The sequence below is a fragment of the Podarcis bocagei genome (genome assembly GCF_964188305.1).
Source record: "Podarcis bocagei genome assembly, chromosome: 12".
NCBI classification, from domain to species: Eukaryota; Metazoa; Chordata; class Lepidosauria; order Squamata; family Lacertidae; genus Podarcis; species Podarcis bocagei.
Window position 1 is genome coordinate 1,181,797 of NC_138137.1, and position 16,940 is coordinate 1,198,736.

The 16,940-nt window shown below is 50.1% G+C and overlaps 1 protein-coding gene across 2 annotated transcripts; it reads left to right on the top strand.

The window, feature by feature from the left end:
- The first annotated feature begins 4,595 nt into the window (after positions 1-4,595).
- LOC308570398 (endosome-associated-trafficking regulator 1-like) lies at positions 4,596-14,600 on the top strand. Of its 2 annotated transcripts, XM_081165204.1 has the most exons (8): positions 4,597-4,718; positions 5,564-5,727; positions 6,261-6,629; positions 7,981-8,054; positions 8,755-8,866; positions 9,560-9,622; positions 10,450-10,589; positions 13,419-14,600. In XM_081165204.1, exons 1-8 carry the CDS (start codon positions 4,643-4,645, stop codon positions 13,510-13,512), a joined length of 1,092 nt encoding a protein of 363 aa, XP_081021330.1. In that variant the 5' UTR covers positions 4,597-4,642; the 3' UTR covers positions 13,513-14,600. The 2 variants fall into 2 exon arrangements, with proteins under 2 accessions (XP_081021331.1, XP_081021330.1); XM_081165205.1 differs by lacking the exon at positions 10,450-10,589 and having other exon boundaries at positions 4,596-4,718.
- The last annotated feature ends 2,340 nt before the right edge of the window (positions 14,601-16,940 follow it).

The following is a 16,940-nucleotide window of genomic DNA, read 5'->3' on the forward strand; positions in this document are numbered from 1 at the left end:
CACAGGGTTCTGTCTTGGGCCCGGTCTTATTCAACATCTTTATCAACGACTTGGATGATGGACTCAAGGGCATCCTGATCAAATTTGCAGATGACACTAAACTGGGAGGGGTGGCTAACACCCCAGAGGACAGGATCACACTTCAAAACGACCTTGACAGATTAGAAAACTGGGCCAAAACAAACAAGATGAATTTTAACAGGGAGAAATGTAAAGTATTGCACTTGGGCAAAAAAAATGAGAGGCACAAATACAAGATGGGTGACACCTGGCTTGAGAGCAGTACATGTGAAAAGGATCTAGGAGTCTTGGTTGACCACAAACTTGACATGAGCCAACAGTGTGATGCGGCAGCTAAAAAAGCCAATGCAATTCTGGGCCTCATCAATAGGAGTATAGCATCTAGATCAAGGGAAGTAATAGTGCCACTGTATTCTGCTCTGGTCAGACCTCACCTGGAGTACTGTGTCCAGTTCTGGGCACCACAATTCAAGAAGGACACTGACAAACTGGAACGTGTCCAGAAGAGGGCAACCAAAATGGTCAAAGGCCTGGAAACGATGACTTATGAGGAACAGTTAAGGGAGCTGGGCATGTTTAGCCTGGAGAAGAGGAGGTTAAGGGGTGATATGATAGCCATGTTCAAATATATAAAAGGATGTCACATAGAGGAGGGAGAAAGGTTGTTTTCTGCTGCTCCAGAGAAGCGGACACGGAGCAATGGATCCAAACTTCAAGAAAGAAGATTCCACCTAAACATTAGGAAGAACTTCCTGACAGTAAGAGCTGTTCGACAGTGGAATTTGCTGCCAAGGAGTGTGGTGGAGTCTCCTCCCTTGGAGGTCTTTAAGCAGAGGCTTGACAACCATATGTCAGGAGTGCTCTGATGGTGTTTCCTGCTTGGCAGGGGGTTGGACTCGATGGCCCTTGTGGTCTCTTCCAACTCTATGATTCTATGATTCTATGATGTTGAGTTGGAATTTCCTTTCTTGTAACTGGAATCCATTGGTATGGGTCCTACCTGACAGGGAGCCAGTCAGCCAGAAATCCACAGAGTATGTGAAGTTAACTCTTTAGTAACAGAAACCAGGCCAGCTCAGGGGAGCCAGGCCTAATGAGCACAGCAACCCTTCTCATAGGTCTTGCCTCTATTAGGCAGTTGTGGAGGCTGAAGGTCCCCACCTTCCACAGCTGCCAAAATTCCCTCTGCCACCAGGTCCTTTCCAAGCAATCTGAGACTATGCCAGCACACCTGTCTCTGCTCCTCCCTCTTCATCCCTCTTCTCATCTTGGGAGACCAGCAGGGAGGGGAACTGGTCATAGGAGACACCCTGGCTTCTTCACCAGTCTGACTCATCTCTGCCTCTTGGCCTCTCTCCTCTCTTGCTTCAGTTTCTGATACTGACTCTGGACTTCTCTCTGCAACAGACACTTCCTGCTCACTAAGACCTGTTACCTCTTCAGCTTCTGCCAACTCCTCTTCTCAGTCTTCTCCCTCTTTTTGCCCATCGTGGTCCCACCACCAATGTGCAAGCTCTAAGCCTTCTTCCCTTGGGAATTCCCCAAAGGGTGCCTCCCACCATTCCTCTGTGTCCAGCAAGTCTTCATGCAACGCCCTGGGAGATGCAAGCCTGGCCTCCGGGGGGGGGGGGGCTGTGCAAGCTTTCCTGCTTGGATTGTAACTTCAGTAAAGAGAGGCTCAGCCAGCTACCTTCTCAGATGCCCAATGCAAGAAACATGAATGCCATCTAGGAAAAATGGCCTCTTCTGGCGTCATTGCTGCCTTTCATGCTGGGGCCCATTTGAATACTCTTCGCAAGTGAGAAGTGGGCAAGTTTGCTCTGCTCGCATCCACATCAGTCAGGGCAACATTATTGTCAGGCTTCCACGCTCACCTCCCAAACTAGGAGGGGCCTCTTTTTCCAGGACACACCCTCTTTTTCAGGGGTAAAATTTGATACAAATTGCACTTACTTGCTTTGAATGGCTGTCATAGCATCCTCTTCTTTGCTCTTCAAAATATGGCAACCTTAGACATCTTCCTTCGCTTGTGAAACGGATATTCTTTTCTATGCCACAAAATTATTTGTCCTTAATCCTGATTAGAGAAGAATGACTGCTTATGCTCATGGACAAAGCATAAATTTAAAGCTTCTGGCTTCTGTGAAAGACTCCTGGGAACTGTAGTTTGACTATTGGAGCTAACTACAGTTCCCTTGAGCAAACTACAGTTGCAGGGAGTCTTTGACAGCCATGTGCTTTAAATAAATGGTGCATATGCAACCTCTGTCTACATCTGGGATGGGAAAAACCTGATGCTGCTGGACTCTGGTCCTCATCCTTTGCCATTGGCCATGTGGGTTGGAGGCGATGGCTGTCCATCCCTGCTCTACGTGGTTATTTTGCAGACTGTCCCAGGCTGGAGGTCTTTGAGGACAGAATCATTGGCCAGATAAAACTTGTATTTTTCTTTTTGTATGGAAGTAGGGAGAAGGCAATAATCAATGAGGATGATCCTCATCTGTGCGCCCACTACTAACCTGTTTATTTATTTATTTTATATTATTTATTGCATTTGTATACTGCGCTTCGTCTGAAGATCTCAGGCCGGTTCCAAGCATAAAAATACGGAATAAAACCACAAAGCAGACCCCGGCGCGGCTGGTTTCACATCTCTTATTTCCTGACTGCTCGCTGTGTTTCCCGCGGGCCCTGAGAGTCCCGCCCCCGCTCTGCCAGGCTCCTCCTCTTTCCCCTCGGTGGGGGCCACCTGGGGGCCAACCTCAAGCTCCGCGGAGCGCGCCGTCATTGGGCAGCACCGGCCACGGGGCGCTGATTGGCCAGCCGGCATGAGGCGCGGGGAGGGCGGGGCACGCTCGAGCGGCCCTCTTCCGCGACGTGGCTGCGCTGGCAGCGTCCCTCCGCCTTCCCGGGCTCTGGGGCGAGTCGGAGCGTCGCCAGGCGAGGGGGTCACGGCCCCGTTGCCCCGGAAGTGCTCCGTAGGGGCCTCGTGCAGCGAGAGGAGCTCCTAGAAGGGTCCCAACCCCCCTGCCAGGCAGGCAGAGGCGGCGCCCCCTGCGGCGGGGGTCCAACCTGCAGCCTCGGGTTTCCCTGAGGGTTGCGCTGCAGCTGCTTCCAGTCCGTGAGGGGGAAAGGCAGGCTCAGAATAATGAATAAGAAATAAGAATAATGTTTTTATTTAAACCTCGCCCATCTGACTGGCTTCCAGCAAAATAATAAAATGCCAGGCATTAAAAACTTCCCCTTCAGGTGTCTTCTAAAAGTCAAGTGGTTCTTTATCTCCTCCTGATGGGAGGGCGCCGCCACCGAGAAGGCCCCTGCCTGGTTCCCTTCAGTAAAGTGGTACCTCGGGGGAAGAACTTAATTCGTTCCGGAGGTCTGTTCTTAACCTGAAACTGTTCTTAACCTGAGGTACCACTGTAGCTAATGGGGCCTCCTGCCGCCACCATGCGATTTCTGTTCTCATCCTGAAGCAAAGTTCTTAACCCGAGGTACTATTTCTGCGTTAGCAGAGTCTGTAACCTGAAGCGTCTGTAACCCGAGGTACCACTGTACACTGAATGGACTTATCTTAATAATAATAATTTATTATTATATAATATCTGAAGGGAGCCCTGTTTAGGGAAGCTTTCAATATATTTTTTATTTTTTAAAAATAAATTTTATTAAGTTTTCCATCGTAATAACACAAACCACAAAGCAAAATGATACATGGAAGCTTTTAATATTTGATGAATTATTATATTTTAATATTTTGCTGGAAGCCGCCCAGAGTGTCTGTGGAAACCCAGCCAGATAGGTGGCGTATAAATAATAAATTATTATCTTTTATTTTCTAATTTTAGTACACACACACACACATAAGGAAGGTGGGTTCTCCACTGCTGCTGGTCATAATGTCAAAATGCAGCAGATGGCAGTACTTGTACAAGGAAAACTCGAGCTGTGTAGCATGTTACATGGCTTGATATTCACAGGGATTAAAGAGTGATGATGCCCCAAGCTCCTGTGGTGTTACCCCGTGTGTTGATCTTGCAACAGTGTGTAGTATTCTCCATTTTTTGTACACATCCTTTTTAAATCTTAACTCAGTTAAAAGTTCTTTATAAAAAAATTCCTTCCTGTAGCACCTTAAAGACCAACTAAGTTAGTTCTTGGTATGAGCTTTCGTGTGCACAGCTTCAGGCACACTTCTTCAGGCATGCACACGAAAGCTCATACCAAGAACTAACTTAGTTGGTCTTTAAGGTGCTACTGGAAGGAATTTTTTTATTTTGACTATGGCAGACCAACACGGCTACCTATCTGTAAAAAGTTCCTTAGGTAGCCACCCTGGCTTCTTTAAGCACCTTCCATGTTTCCGTCTCATTGGTATTGCCTGAAGTTGTGCTTTTACTATCTCCGCTGCTCCGGGGCTGGACTAGGGGCCGCACTGAACAAACTACAGTTCCCAGGAGCGGGGGCGGGGGGGGGGTCGTGCTTGAGGCGCGTCCTCGAGAGAAAGTGCCGAAGGAGTGCCGGAAGTTGTGGCCAGCGCGTGCGACTCTGCCCTTTCTTGGCTCTCCCTCCCGCCCGGAGCCCGGGAAGGGGCGGTCGGGCGGGGCTCCCTCGGCGCGGCTCCATGGCGGGGCCCGGCCGCCCTCCCGCCGCGGGCCAAGCCTCCTTCCCGCGCCAGCAGCCCCGGGCGGGCCCCGCTGGTAGGACTCTGAGCATGGGCGGGACTCCGGGAGAGGAGAGGGTCGGAAGGAGAGCGCGGAGGGCGGTGCTCCTGAGCGCGTGCAGAGCGCCTCCCTTGGAAGCGGCTCGGGAGTGGCTGCCTGGAGCGCTGCCTCGGCAAGAACAAGGAGGGTCTTGGTTGTGAAAAGCGCTTGAAGGGAAAGGGGCAGCCGAGGCTCCTGCGAGAGAGAGGAAGTCCCCTCTGGGACTAGTCCTTTGCTTTGGACTGCTTTTGTATTCCCAGGGAGTTAAAAGGGGCATTATTTTCATTATTAACTAATTAAATTAGTACAGCACCCTTCTTCCAAAACCCCAGGGCGGTTCTCCCCACAACAGCAGCCCTGTGAGGTAGGTGAGGCTCCCCAGGCCATGCCCCTTGGGGACTCCACCAGAATCTCTCTCCAGCCTGAAGCTCTGACTCATGGGTAGGCAACCTAAGGCCCAGGGGCCAGATCCGGCCCAATCGCCTTCTCAATCCAGACCGCAGACAGTCCGGGTTATTTGTGGGGCATAGGAATTCGTTCATCCCTTCCCCCCAAAAAAATAGTCCGGCCCCCACAAGGTCTGAGGGACAGTGGACTGGCCCCTGCTCAAAAAGTTTGCTGACCCTTGCTCTAACTGCTAGGCGTCTCTCCTGTTTTTTCCAGGGGGAGCCATAAAAGTCGCCCCTTATCATAGTCAAGGCAGGTGTGTGTTTGCAGCTGCAAGGAAAATGAGCATCCCTGGGGTGGGGCTGTGCATTCCCCCCCCCCCCAGTCCTAGATCTTCCCTCTTATTCCTTCCCCTGTTTGTAAGGCTTCGTTCCTTCCTTGGCTTCCTCCTCCAGCTGGATCTTCCATTGCACCTGAGGAGGAAGAGGCCAACCCCTTCTCCTTCAAGGAGTTTGTGCGGAGCAAGAACCAGTATTTGGCAGCCCCTGTCCTGGAGGAAGCACAGGGGCTGAGCGGCGTTGCCCTGGCCTCCTCGGGGTCAAGCACCAGCAGCCCCAAGGTAAGGCCTGGGGGGCAAAGCGGGTGATGGGGGGCACCAGGAATCAAGGGGGCAAGTGGCTGAGTCCCCTCCCCGCACTCACGGGCCTCCCTCTTTCCTGCGCCACAGGTGGGAAGAGTAGTGGCTCTGCAGAGAGAAGGCTACTGGCGGAGGAAAGGGGGGGGGCCGGGAGGAGAGACCTGCCCCAGGCGCCACGGGGCTGGGCGGTGAGAGGGGGGCGCTGCTGTCCTGCATGGCTCCTCCTTCCCCCCCCCCCTCCAGCGGTGGGAAAGCTGTGCCTGTGCTGCCTGCACCCCCTCAGGCTCAGGCAGGCCCTTACAGCCCCCTCTGGGAGGGGAGAGGGGAGAGTGACACACACACACACACACACACACACACACACGGTGTTTGGGAGCTGCAGCGGAGCCGCTGCTCTTAAGCAACTACAGTCAGGTATCCATGGGTTTCTTTTCCTGAGTGATGGGCTGTGTTTTTGAAGTATCCCAAGGCTCTTCCTTAGGCTGAGAACAGATTTCCCCCCTTTGACATTTTAGGATTCCTCCAGGTTCTCACTCCTGGACGACAGCACCTCGTCCCCTGGGTCTTTGGATGTGGCCTTCCACAAGCTGTTTCCCCCGAACCCAATGGCAACTAACTCCTCGCTGGAGGATGAAGACGAGGACAGCGAATGGAGCAGCACCTACCAGCCATCAGCCATTGAAGAGGCCCACCTGGGCAAGATGGCCAGCACCTCCTTGGACAGCACCCGTGACTCTCTTTGCTGCAAGCCCTCTGACCTGTCTGAGCTCCAGAGGTTTACTCCGTGGAAGCTGGGGGCCAAGGAGGACCAGAGCTTGCCTGTGGATGGAGCTGCCGGGGGAGACAGCTTTTATCTGCCTCCTTGCCAGCCGACTTACGAAGAAGTGAGGAAGATGGGAATCTGAATTGTAGGCTGCTTGGGTCTCTTCCTAATGCTCCTCCTTCCATCTGAATAGCGAGTCCACGTCTCCTGAATGAGCTGGGAGGCCAGGATTGCTCCCTGGCAAATGGGTCTGCTTCGAGGTTCTCAAGTCCCAGGCTGCGCGAGGGAAGGAAGTGTTCTGTAGCCCTTCTTAATTCCTGCCACCCAATTTATTTTTGCTGCCCCCCCCCCCGTTGGAGGCAGTAATGCTTCTGAGCTCTTGCTCCAGTCCTGTTTTGGGGCTTCTCGTTGTGGCATCTTGGTTGGCCACTGTGAGGCCAGGATGCGGGACCAGATGGGCTCCCTTTGGGCCAATCCAGCTTAGCTCTCCATATGAACATTTAGTGCAGGCATAGGCAAACTTGACCCTCCAGATGTATTGGGACTACAACTCCCATCACCCCTAGCTAACAGGACCAGTGGTCAGGGATGATGGGACTTGTAGTCTCAAAACATCTGGAGGGCTGAGTTTCCCTATGCCTGGTTTAGTGGGATAGCAGGAGCCTCCCTGCCCAGGGGCAGTCTACCCCGGAATGCACAGCTGAAGAGTTGCTGTTGCACTCAGGCCCCGCTTGTGAGCTTTCCATTGGGGCCCCTGTGTAGGCTGGACCATATGGGCCCCCAGGGGCCTGTGCTCACCTCAGGCTTTTCGGGAGGAGCAGTATCTCCCCCCCCCTCCCATTAATTTTTTGTTTTATTTTATTCATATGCCTCTTGAATGTAACAAATCTTATGAGTAGCTTACAATAAACATTAAAATTATTAACAAGACTGTTGTAAACTAGTATTTAAAAACATCAGAAGGTTATTATAATTAACAGTGAGAGTTGTTCCACTCCCCACTTCCCCCAAATCACACACACTTTTGAAACTCGCCCCAGGGACTGCTCAAAGGCTACTTGGAGGCTCTGTACTAGTGTGGATCCCAGCCAGGAACCTGGTTGTGGAGAGATGGGGTTTTGGTGTCTTAAAGTAGGCTTGCCATACATCAGGAAAATTCCTGATATGTCTTGGTTTGTTTGAAATATGGCTACCCTAAAGGCACCTTCAACATCCTGACTTCATAGTGGCCCTCTGGGCTCCATGAACTCTGGATTCTTCCTCGGTTCCTTTTTCTCCTAATAATTCAAAATCCCTTTAATTTTGCAGACAGAGTCAAACCTGGGTCCTTGACCAAAAATTTAGATATTCATGTTTTACTTTATCCCAAAATACAAATTGTCTTAATCCAGTTTCATCCAAACAACTTTGCTACTGATATACGAGGCAAACATTCGTTCAATTAGGTATTTCTTTTGCTCTTCCTTTTGCAGTTAAAAGAAGAAAATTCCAAGTTTAGGAGTAAGATCAGCCATCTTCAAGCAGTTTCTGAGAGTCAGGCAGAGAGGTACACATACTGGGTTTCTCACAAAAAAACAAAAACAAAACCCCAAACCTCGAAAAGTATTTTTGTTATGACTTCAGCAGTGAATCAGTCACTTGGATTCATTGATTAAGAATGCCTTTAAGTCATCTTAAAACGTGTTCCCAATCAATTGAGCAGCACATATAGTATTATTTTTAATATAAGTCCTTAATATTTGCACCTGCAATTTTTTTGAATCTCTTGAAGAGTCATTTTCTCTTGCCTTGAATGGGGCTGCGGGGGGAGAGTCATCTCTTCTGAGATGATGGCTTTCACACTTGCAAAGTATTGCTATGCTCTTGCAAATTTATACTAATTGAATTGGTCCTTTATCAGCTATGGTGATTACTAAAATGGCCAATCCCACTGGGAGGCAGTGAGATTGGGCGGGGGGGGGGGCGCTAAGAGGCAAGGAGGAAGCAGCAAATCTGTTTTGTTTAAAAGCTTCAATTGTTAATTTGCTTTAAATAGTTTTAATTTGATTTTGAATGAAGGTGCAAGAAATTGTTACTGTTTTGAACATTTTTTGTGCTGTTACCTTAGTGCGCTGTGCAAACCACTATTCTGAATGATCCTGTTTATAGGGTAGGGGGCACCGAGGGGGGAGGAATATATGGAAGCAAGGAGGTGGTGGCCCCCAAAAGTTTGGCTTGATTCCCTGCTGTTGCCTTTTGTAAACTAGAATCAAGCAGCTGGAAAGGACCCTGGAGGAGAGTCGGCGGAAAGAGGAGAAGGAGACGCGGGACTTGGAGGCGATGGTGCAGCAGGTGGAGGAGAACCTTGAGCTGATGGCGGTGAGTCTGGCCTGCAGGGGAGGAAGACCGTGGCCCTCCCAGCCCTGGGATGGCTCTTCCCTGTGTCTCGACTGCTGAATAATACACCTGGTTTGTAGGGGACAGTGGTCTCCGTTATCCTCAATTTGTTTCTGAGATCTCAGATGGAAGCGGATCTCTCTACCTGCCCCTCTCGCTTGACCCATCTCTTGGTGGTGGTGGGGCAATGGGCAGCTCCTCCCAGCAGCTTGTGGAGAGGCTGCCGGCCCCAAAGACCCTCCACAGGCCACCCCCGAATCAGCCTTACTTCCTGCCCTCTTGAGGGCTTCTGCCAGCCTGGACGGTGTCCTTGAGAGAAGACTGCCTTCTGAGGGCCTGGAGAAAGATGCCAACTGCACAAAAGGTCAACTTTATCTCAGCTGCTCTGCACGCTTTCCTCTGGCCCTGCGTGTGGCCCCTGGAAAGCTGTGCAAAATGGGAATGTGATCCATCTGTAATGGAACAGCAAGCAGGTGGGGGGATTCTGCTCCTAGACTCTGGTGGGACGCTGCTCCCCCCCCCCCCCGTGGGAAGCCCACAAGGAGGGCATGTGGCTCCAGGCGGCTGGTCGTGAGAGGCCTACTGCCTCTGACTGATAGTGGGACCTCAGGGTCTCCCCGCCCCCCCTTTTATTCTTCTGGCTCCAGTGACCAGCCCTGCTCTTCTCTATTCCAGAAACGGGCCATGAAGGCTGAAACCAGCACTGTGAAGCTGAAGCAGCACAACAGCCTCCTCCAGGTACGGCCTGGGGGCTCCTCCGCTGGGTCTCCTTTTCTTCTCAGTCCTTTTTAAAAGCCAGACATTTGTGTTTCTGAGCACCTGCTAAGGCAAAGCTGAGGAGGGTGGAGAGTTAAACTGGGGGACTCTCCCGCAAGAGGCCATGAGGGTCACCCACCTGGAGGGCTCCAAAAGAGGATTAGACCGATTCAGGGAGGAGGGGAGGACTAAGCTGGCTCCTAGCCAGGATGGCAGAGGCAGCTTCTGAATCCCAGTTGCTGGAAAGGGCAAGAGGGGAAAGTTGGCTCTTGCGGGTTTTCCTGTGAGAGTAGGATGTGGAACCAGACGGGCCCCTGGCCTGACCCAGACCCCAGGCGCTTCTCCTGTTCTGTTTATGAGGCTCAGGAGACGTTGCAGGTTGAAGGCGAGACACGGCTGAACTCCTTTGCCAGGAAACTTGCCCAGACCACGTGTTGTGTGTGTGGCTAGCTACACGCCATAAATTCAAAGCACCTGGCTTCTCCCAAAGAATCCTGGGAAATGTAGTTTAAGGGTGCTGGGGGTTATAGTTCTTTGGGGTTAACTACAGTTCCCAGGATGCTTTGGGGGAAGCCAAGGGCTTTAAATACATGTTTTGGCAGAAAAAGCAGGGTGAAAAATGCTTTTTTATAAAAAAAAAAAACCTGCTTAGCAGACTTGCATTGTTTGCAATAACGTTCTCAACTAATCTTGCTTGCTGGCATCTCCAGGATCCTTTGAGCTAGCTCCTCTGTGCTTTTTATCCACATGTCTCTGTAGCTGGGGGTGGTGAGCCACTGATGTATTCCCCCCTTTTTTTTACCTTAAAGGTTCAGGTGGAGAACTACAGGTTAGAAAATGAAGCCTTGAAATCTAGCCACTCGGCTAACCTGGCCATCGTGCAGCAAAATGCCAGTGCTGCCTTGCAGAATCTCCTCGCTGTCATCACAAAGTCCCAACCATCCATCAGGTACATTTCAACATCCGGCACCTGTAGCTTATAATCTACATGAACCCCAGTCAACCTGCAACTCAATGAGAGATGGATGAGCCATCTTGTGTGATGTGGACAAATGAGTTAAATGACGCAGTCCAGGCCTTGAGTTAGCACATCACACACACACTCTGAGATAAGGTGCCAGGCAACATAGCAACCCCAGCGGTCAGTGGTATGACTTGCAGAGACATTCGCCCTCATTGTTTCAGGAATGAGAAGACAAGGATAACAATCTCTAGAGCGTTGCTTCTGTCTTCTCCTTGTCCGGTCCTGTCTGACTGAGTCTGTGAGGATGGGTTTTACTCAGTAGCATTAGCTAGCATAGAATCATAGAATTGGAAGGGACCCTGAGGATCATCTAGTCCAACCCCCTGCAGTGCAGGAATAGGCAGCTGTCCCATGCAGGGAGGGAACCTGCAACCTTGGCATTATCAGCACCATGTGTTAGCAGATCTCTCTGTCCACGTGTATCTTTAATTCAGAGACCTAAAGAACTATATAGTACCATACTGGCCCAAATATAAGCCATACCCATAAATAAGCTGCACCTTTAAAATTGGGGGGGGGGGGAGAAGAAGAAGAAGAGTTTGGATTTGATCTCCCGCCTTTCACTCCCCTTCAGGAGTCTCAAAGCGGCTAACATTCTCCTTTCCCTTCCTCCCCCACAACAAACACTCTGTGAGGTGAGTGGGGCTGAGAGACTTCACAGAAGTGTGACTGGCCCAAGGTCACCCAGCAGCTGCATGTGGAGGAGCGGAGACACGAACCCGGTTTCCCAGATTACATGACTACCGCTCTTAACCACTACACCACACTGGAAGGAAAAATAGACAATACTCGAATATAAGCCGCTCCCTTAAAATTGGGTTACAGGCTGAAAATTGCTGTGGTTGGTAGAATTGTAACTCTGAGCCAATTTAAGCCTTCGATCTTGCAAGCCAGCAAAAGTTACCAAACAATCACTGAAATCGCTCTTCAGTTGCTACAGTTCCGCAGGCACTCACACCTGTAAATGGCAAATGTAGAATAAAATCCTGTGGGTTAATTGCACAACAGTCTCAAGCTTGCAAATCGGCAATAATAATAAAAATTGTTCCATTTTACCATATGTCTGTTTCAGCAGTGATATTGTAAAAGCCAATTTTTGTAATGTAACGAATTTAAGCCACACTTTAACTTTTCACAGTCGGAATTTGGAAAAAAAAAGTGTGGCTTATATTCAGGCCAATACAGTAGTCAGTAGTGTTTAGATTCGTCTTGCGTGTGGAGACAAGAAACACTTGCTTCCTCTGAACTGTGTGGGAGAGGAGTTTTCCCCATAGCCGAGGCATCTCTGAAGATTCTGCTGGGCCTCCACAAACTCTGCTGATCCAACACACAGCGAGAGATGTGATGAACTCCAGCCGACTTCCACAAGCCCCCAACAAGCCGCTTCCTTTAAGACCCTGAAACTTCAAAGCAGCAGCCATGTGTTAAAAAGGGGAACAGGGTAGAAACTTAGGAAGCTGCCTTCTACAGAGTCAGAACCATTGGTCCATCTAACTTCGTATTGTCTACACTGACTGGCAGCAGCTCTCCAGGGTTTTAGGCAGGGGGTCTCCCGCAGATTCCATTGGAAATGGAACCCAGGACCTTCTGCGTGTGGAGCTACAACCCTTCCCCTGAAAACGAAGTATGGTTTCAGTCCTCAGCCCTTGCCATCAAGACAAACTTGGGAAGGGCTGTAGCTCATTGGGCAGAGGGCTAGTTTTGCAGGCAGACTCTCCCAAGTTCTGCCTCTGGCATTTTCCGGCCTCCTGTGTGAAATCCCACAGAGCCACAGATGTTCAGTGTGGACAAGTCCGACTTGGGTGGAAACAGAGGGAGCACAGCATTTTAAGTCCCGTTTGTGTCACTAGGGGAATATTGTGGTTTTTTAATGATGTGTCTGCAACCGGTATGACATGCCAAAGCCTTGTAAGTACTTGCCCAGCTTTGAGGAGGAGGCGGGGGGGGGGGGACCCTGGCAGAGCCCTCCCCCAAAGCCCTGCACTTCCCTTACCATTCAGGACGGGAGTTACCTGAATCTGTAATCGAAAGAGATGGAAGTAATAGTTTGGGCTTCTCTTGAACTGTGTGCTAGGAATGCAGCTCAGTCTCTGCTCCACTTTATCCAGGTTCCCAAAAGTTCACTCAGATGTCCATGTCTGCGTAGGCCAGCTTCTATTCTGAGCCAAATGCTTTCATGGCCTCCTTGAAAACCTGCCAAGGGTGCAGTTGGGGATAAGGGAGTTGCCAGTAAGCCCACTTATTGCTGTGCCAGGATCTGTAACTTAGGCCCAGGGTGCCTCGGGGAGCCCCTGACCTCTTATATCCCAGACCCTTATGCCCTAGCTTGATCACCAAGATCATCTGCAGGAGGGCTGTTGGGCGTTCCTTAGTTGGTGAGGTTCATTTGACAGCAACAAGAAACTGAGCCTTTACTGTCATTGGTCCAGTCCTGTGGTACTCTCTGCCACTGGAGATTCAGCAAGCCAACTTTTTCAATGCCAACTTTTAAACGCCTGCTGAAAACATTTTTGTTCTGCTAGGCCTCCATGGACAATTTAGAATGCATCCTTCTACAATGGTTAATGGATGTCTGTTTTTAACTTTTTGTGGTTTTTATTGTATGTTTTTATTGCTGTAAACTGCTTTGATATATATCTTTATGATACAGTGGTCATACAAATATTTTTATAAATAAGTAATTCCTGGCCTAAGCAGTCACTCTCACACTCATCCCCCCCCTTTCTTTCTAACAACCTCCTGCTTTCATTCCAGGCAGCTGCTCTCTGGCGCAAAAGAGCTGCAGGTGGTGGCTGAACTGCTGAAGTCACTGGACAAAATCTCCGAGATACCACAAGGGTCTTCCTAAATATTGTGGCACAGGACCTAAGGACTTAAGCAAAGGCTTAATTGGGAATTGGAGTTTGAAAGGGGGGTGGAGGAAGCCCTTTTCCTGCCCAGGGGCTACAGGACCTTGTGAAGGATCATCATCGGTGGGGGCAAAGCCACCTGTGTGTCTACACACCTGTGCCCAACACCTCCAGATGCTTTTGATGCTGAGACACATCTTCTTCCTCACTGGTCTCTGCCATCACTCTCCAGTTCCTCACTGGGTGCACCTCCTGGCTTCTCTCTCATACCTTTGCATCTGCTTTTTCAGCTCTTGCCTCCCCCCCCCCCGGTGGGCTTCTCTTGTGACTGCAGTCCGCTTGCCTTTGTCACTGAATGCATCCTTATGTGTTTCTGGCTTCTAGTTAGAGATGACTGCTTGGTAAAGACCCAGCATGAAAACTCTAAAACCTTTTAGAAATTCTGTACAGGCGACTCCCCGTTTACACGGGGGTAACGTTCTGGTTCCCTGCGTGCATAAGTGAAATGTGCTTGCAAGGAGCTCTTTCCCAGACCCTAAAGAGGACGCCCTCTGGGCTCCAGGGAGTCTTTGTCGGCTGGAGGTGCATTGGGGTTTTGTAGAGGCTCTTCAGGTCTCTCCCCCATTGGGTTTTTGGTGCTACGCATATGCACAGTTGTGCATGAATTGAACACACTTAAATGGGGGGGGGGGGTTCCTCTATTATAAAAATTACACCTTGTAGCATTTAAAGAAAATCCTTCCTGGCAGAAAGAGAAGCAAAGATAAAGTTACACAGCTTGTAAGCGATAGCTCAAAACATGACAATCACATAATCTGTTAAAATTGCAGGGGTTTAAAAGGCCTGGAAGAATTTTAAAATATATATTTATATGGAAGATGCAGGGAAGGTGTCAGGCTTTGAAGAGAGGTTGGTAACCTTTTGCTTTAAAGGAGCAATGCAAGGGAGTTCCATTATCACCTTTTTATATAGCAAAAGTTTTGGATATAACAAATGCTTCTTGAATGCCTAATTCTGAAGCTTTCCTCCTATCCTTCTAGGATTAATAATAGCATTATTTTCAAAATAAAATCAATTTATAACTGCAGAGCACTCTTTTCTTTTCCTGTTTGGTTTTGCTATAATCACACACACCCTTTCACATCTTTCAGTTAGTAGGCAGGGTATATATACTCATAAGTGAATAAATGATGAGTGTAGATTCTAGCCCTTCCTGGAATATCTCCCCACCCAGGAGCAGAGATCCAGGAGCAGGCTGCAGATCTTTCTCTTTGCCTTTTGGTTATATCCTCATTAGTAGCTGCTGAAACCAGGGACACAAAAACCATGTAAAAAGAACAAAAATTAAAATCAGAGATGAGGTCTTAAAATATCTCAATTGCCTGCACAAGTTTTGTCGAATAGGAAAGCTTTTAGCAGACTGAAATTTTAAAATGGAAGCTGCCTATTGAATTGGGTCTGCAAGTCCTTAAAGGTCTAGATTTAGGGAATTTAAAAAACCTTGCTCTTCAGCCGAAAGAGGTTCCTGTTATGAGGCTGTAACGGATCATTAACAGTAAAAAATAAAAAATGACCAGAATAAAGGCATACTAGCCATTTGAAATGGTACTCTTGTGCTCTAGTCATGTGCTTATGTTGATGTGGTTTTCCACATTTTGCCTCTTTGTCCCTTACCATTTTGTTGAAACTTTGGAAAGGTTTATCCAATGTGGGAGACGGGAAGCTGCCTATAACAAGGCACAGGATGTTGTACCAGCAGAGAGTGCTCAGCCTTTGCACATCAGAGAAAAGGTGGACTCTCCAAACAGGCAGATCAGTCACTAACAGGCTATATGCTTTTTATTGCAAGGCTGAAATAATGTGCAGACATGGCGTAATAAAGTAAGCTTGCACTATTTGTAAGGCACCATGTGAAGCACCAGCCACTACAAGAAATAGGATAAACCTTGCTTGCTTGGGATTCTTAATATTTGGTGGACCAGGATGCAAAACTGCTGGGCCATGTTCAGATTTCTGGATTTAATACTGGATTACTCTTGACGATTGGGTTTTGCTGTAAAAAAACACCATTGCAAAGTACGAAAAAAAAGGTCCACGAGGCCTCTGTTCTGGGGGTTTTCACCTTTCCAAGGCCATTTGCCTTTTTATCTGCTACTTTACCACCTGTCTCTCAAGCCACTTGTTTGCCTCCTTCTGGCAACTCCTGCAGCCTAGCTGGTGCCCTGAAGTGTAGGTGGGTTCCCACATGGCAAGACAGTGATAACAGCAAGGACCTTTATTGAACTACATAACTGGGAAATGGGCAAAGCAACTGCTTATATACATTTCTGAAAGCCTGGGCCACTCCCACCTCCAACGTGATTGGCTGTCTTAACTTCCAACCTGCGAATCACAACTCAAGAGTTCAAGGGCCAATGGCAGAGGCCCAAATCCTGAAAAGTTCTGTGATTGAACATCCTGTATGGAATCCGAACACAGCAGCTCCTAATCCTTAGTCCAGACTCAAGCTCAGGAAAGCGGATCACCCAACCCATAACATGCCCAATGTATTGATCTGCTTCCCTTTGGACCAGGTCAGAGGATCAAGACAGATCTTGTCCTCTGGGCAGCCCAGGACCTGCAGGCACACAGCCCGGAGTCACTTCGGTGCTGCTCCGCCGCGGTTTGGCTTCACCCCCGAAGGCGCACTCCATTGTCTCCGAAGAGCCTCGGGGAAGAGGGAGACTCAGAATGGCTCTCCTTCCGTCCACACGAGACGTGAAGGCTGCTCCAGCTCCGCACAAGGAGGACAGCATCGCCATCTCCCCTGCTCGCTTCCTCGGCACGTGTGGAGGGTCAGCCCCCGTGTTGCGTTGGTGGTCCTCCCTGCCGGCTTGCCTGGGGGGCTCCGGGACCAGACCTCCCCCAGGAGGGAGACGGGCCTCCGAGCTGCCCCCTTCCTCCGGCATCAATATTCAACGCCCCCCCCCCCGCGCGCAGCATCGCGCCCGTCTCCGCGTGGATGGAAGGCAGCGTGAGCCCGGAAGTGGCCGGCGCAGGGCGGGCCGGGACCCCTCTCCCTGTTTCGTAGCTCTGCGGCTCCCCCCGGCCCCGCCCACCGTCGGGCGGAAGTCGGCTTCGCCAGGAGGCCGCGTTGCCCGCAGCGCCCCCTGCCGCCTCCGTCCCGCCCCAGCTGCCGGGGCAGCGCTCCAGATCTGCCCTGCCCTCTGGCGGAGCCCTGCCTTGCATCCAGGAGAAGGAACAGCTCCGCTGCCTTGTGGCTCGATTCGTGGGCGAGAAAGAAAAACCCACTGCCTTGCCAGATGTCTTCAGAAGGAAAGGCTCCGGAGTCCGCCAGGGTGGAGTGGAGTCCCGAAGGCTCTTGGGTGGCGCCTCCTCCTGGCAACTCCTCCATGCCCCCTGCCCAGGTCACTCTGCAGCGCTGCTT

Coding starts and splice junctions, on each gene's coding strand:
- LOC308570398 (XM_081165204.1), top strand. CDS start 4,643: ATGGCGGGGCCCGGCCGCCCTCCCGCCGCGGGCCAAGCCTCCTTCCCG. Junction 4,719..5,563: donor GCCCCGGGCGGGCCCCGCTG/GTAGGACTCTGA, acceptor TTCCTCCTCCAG/CTGGATCTTCCATTGCACCT. Junction 9,623..10,449: donor AGCACAACAGCCTCCTCCAG/GTACGGCCTGGG, acceptor TTTACCTTAAAG/GTTCAGGTGGAGAACTACAG.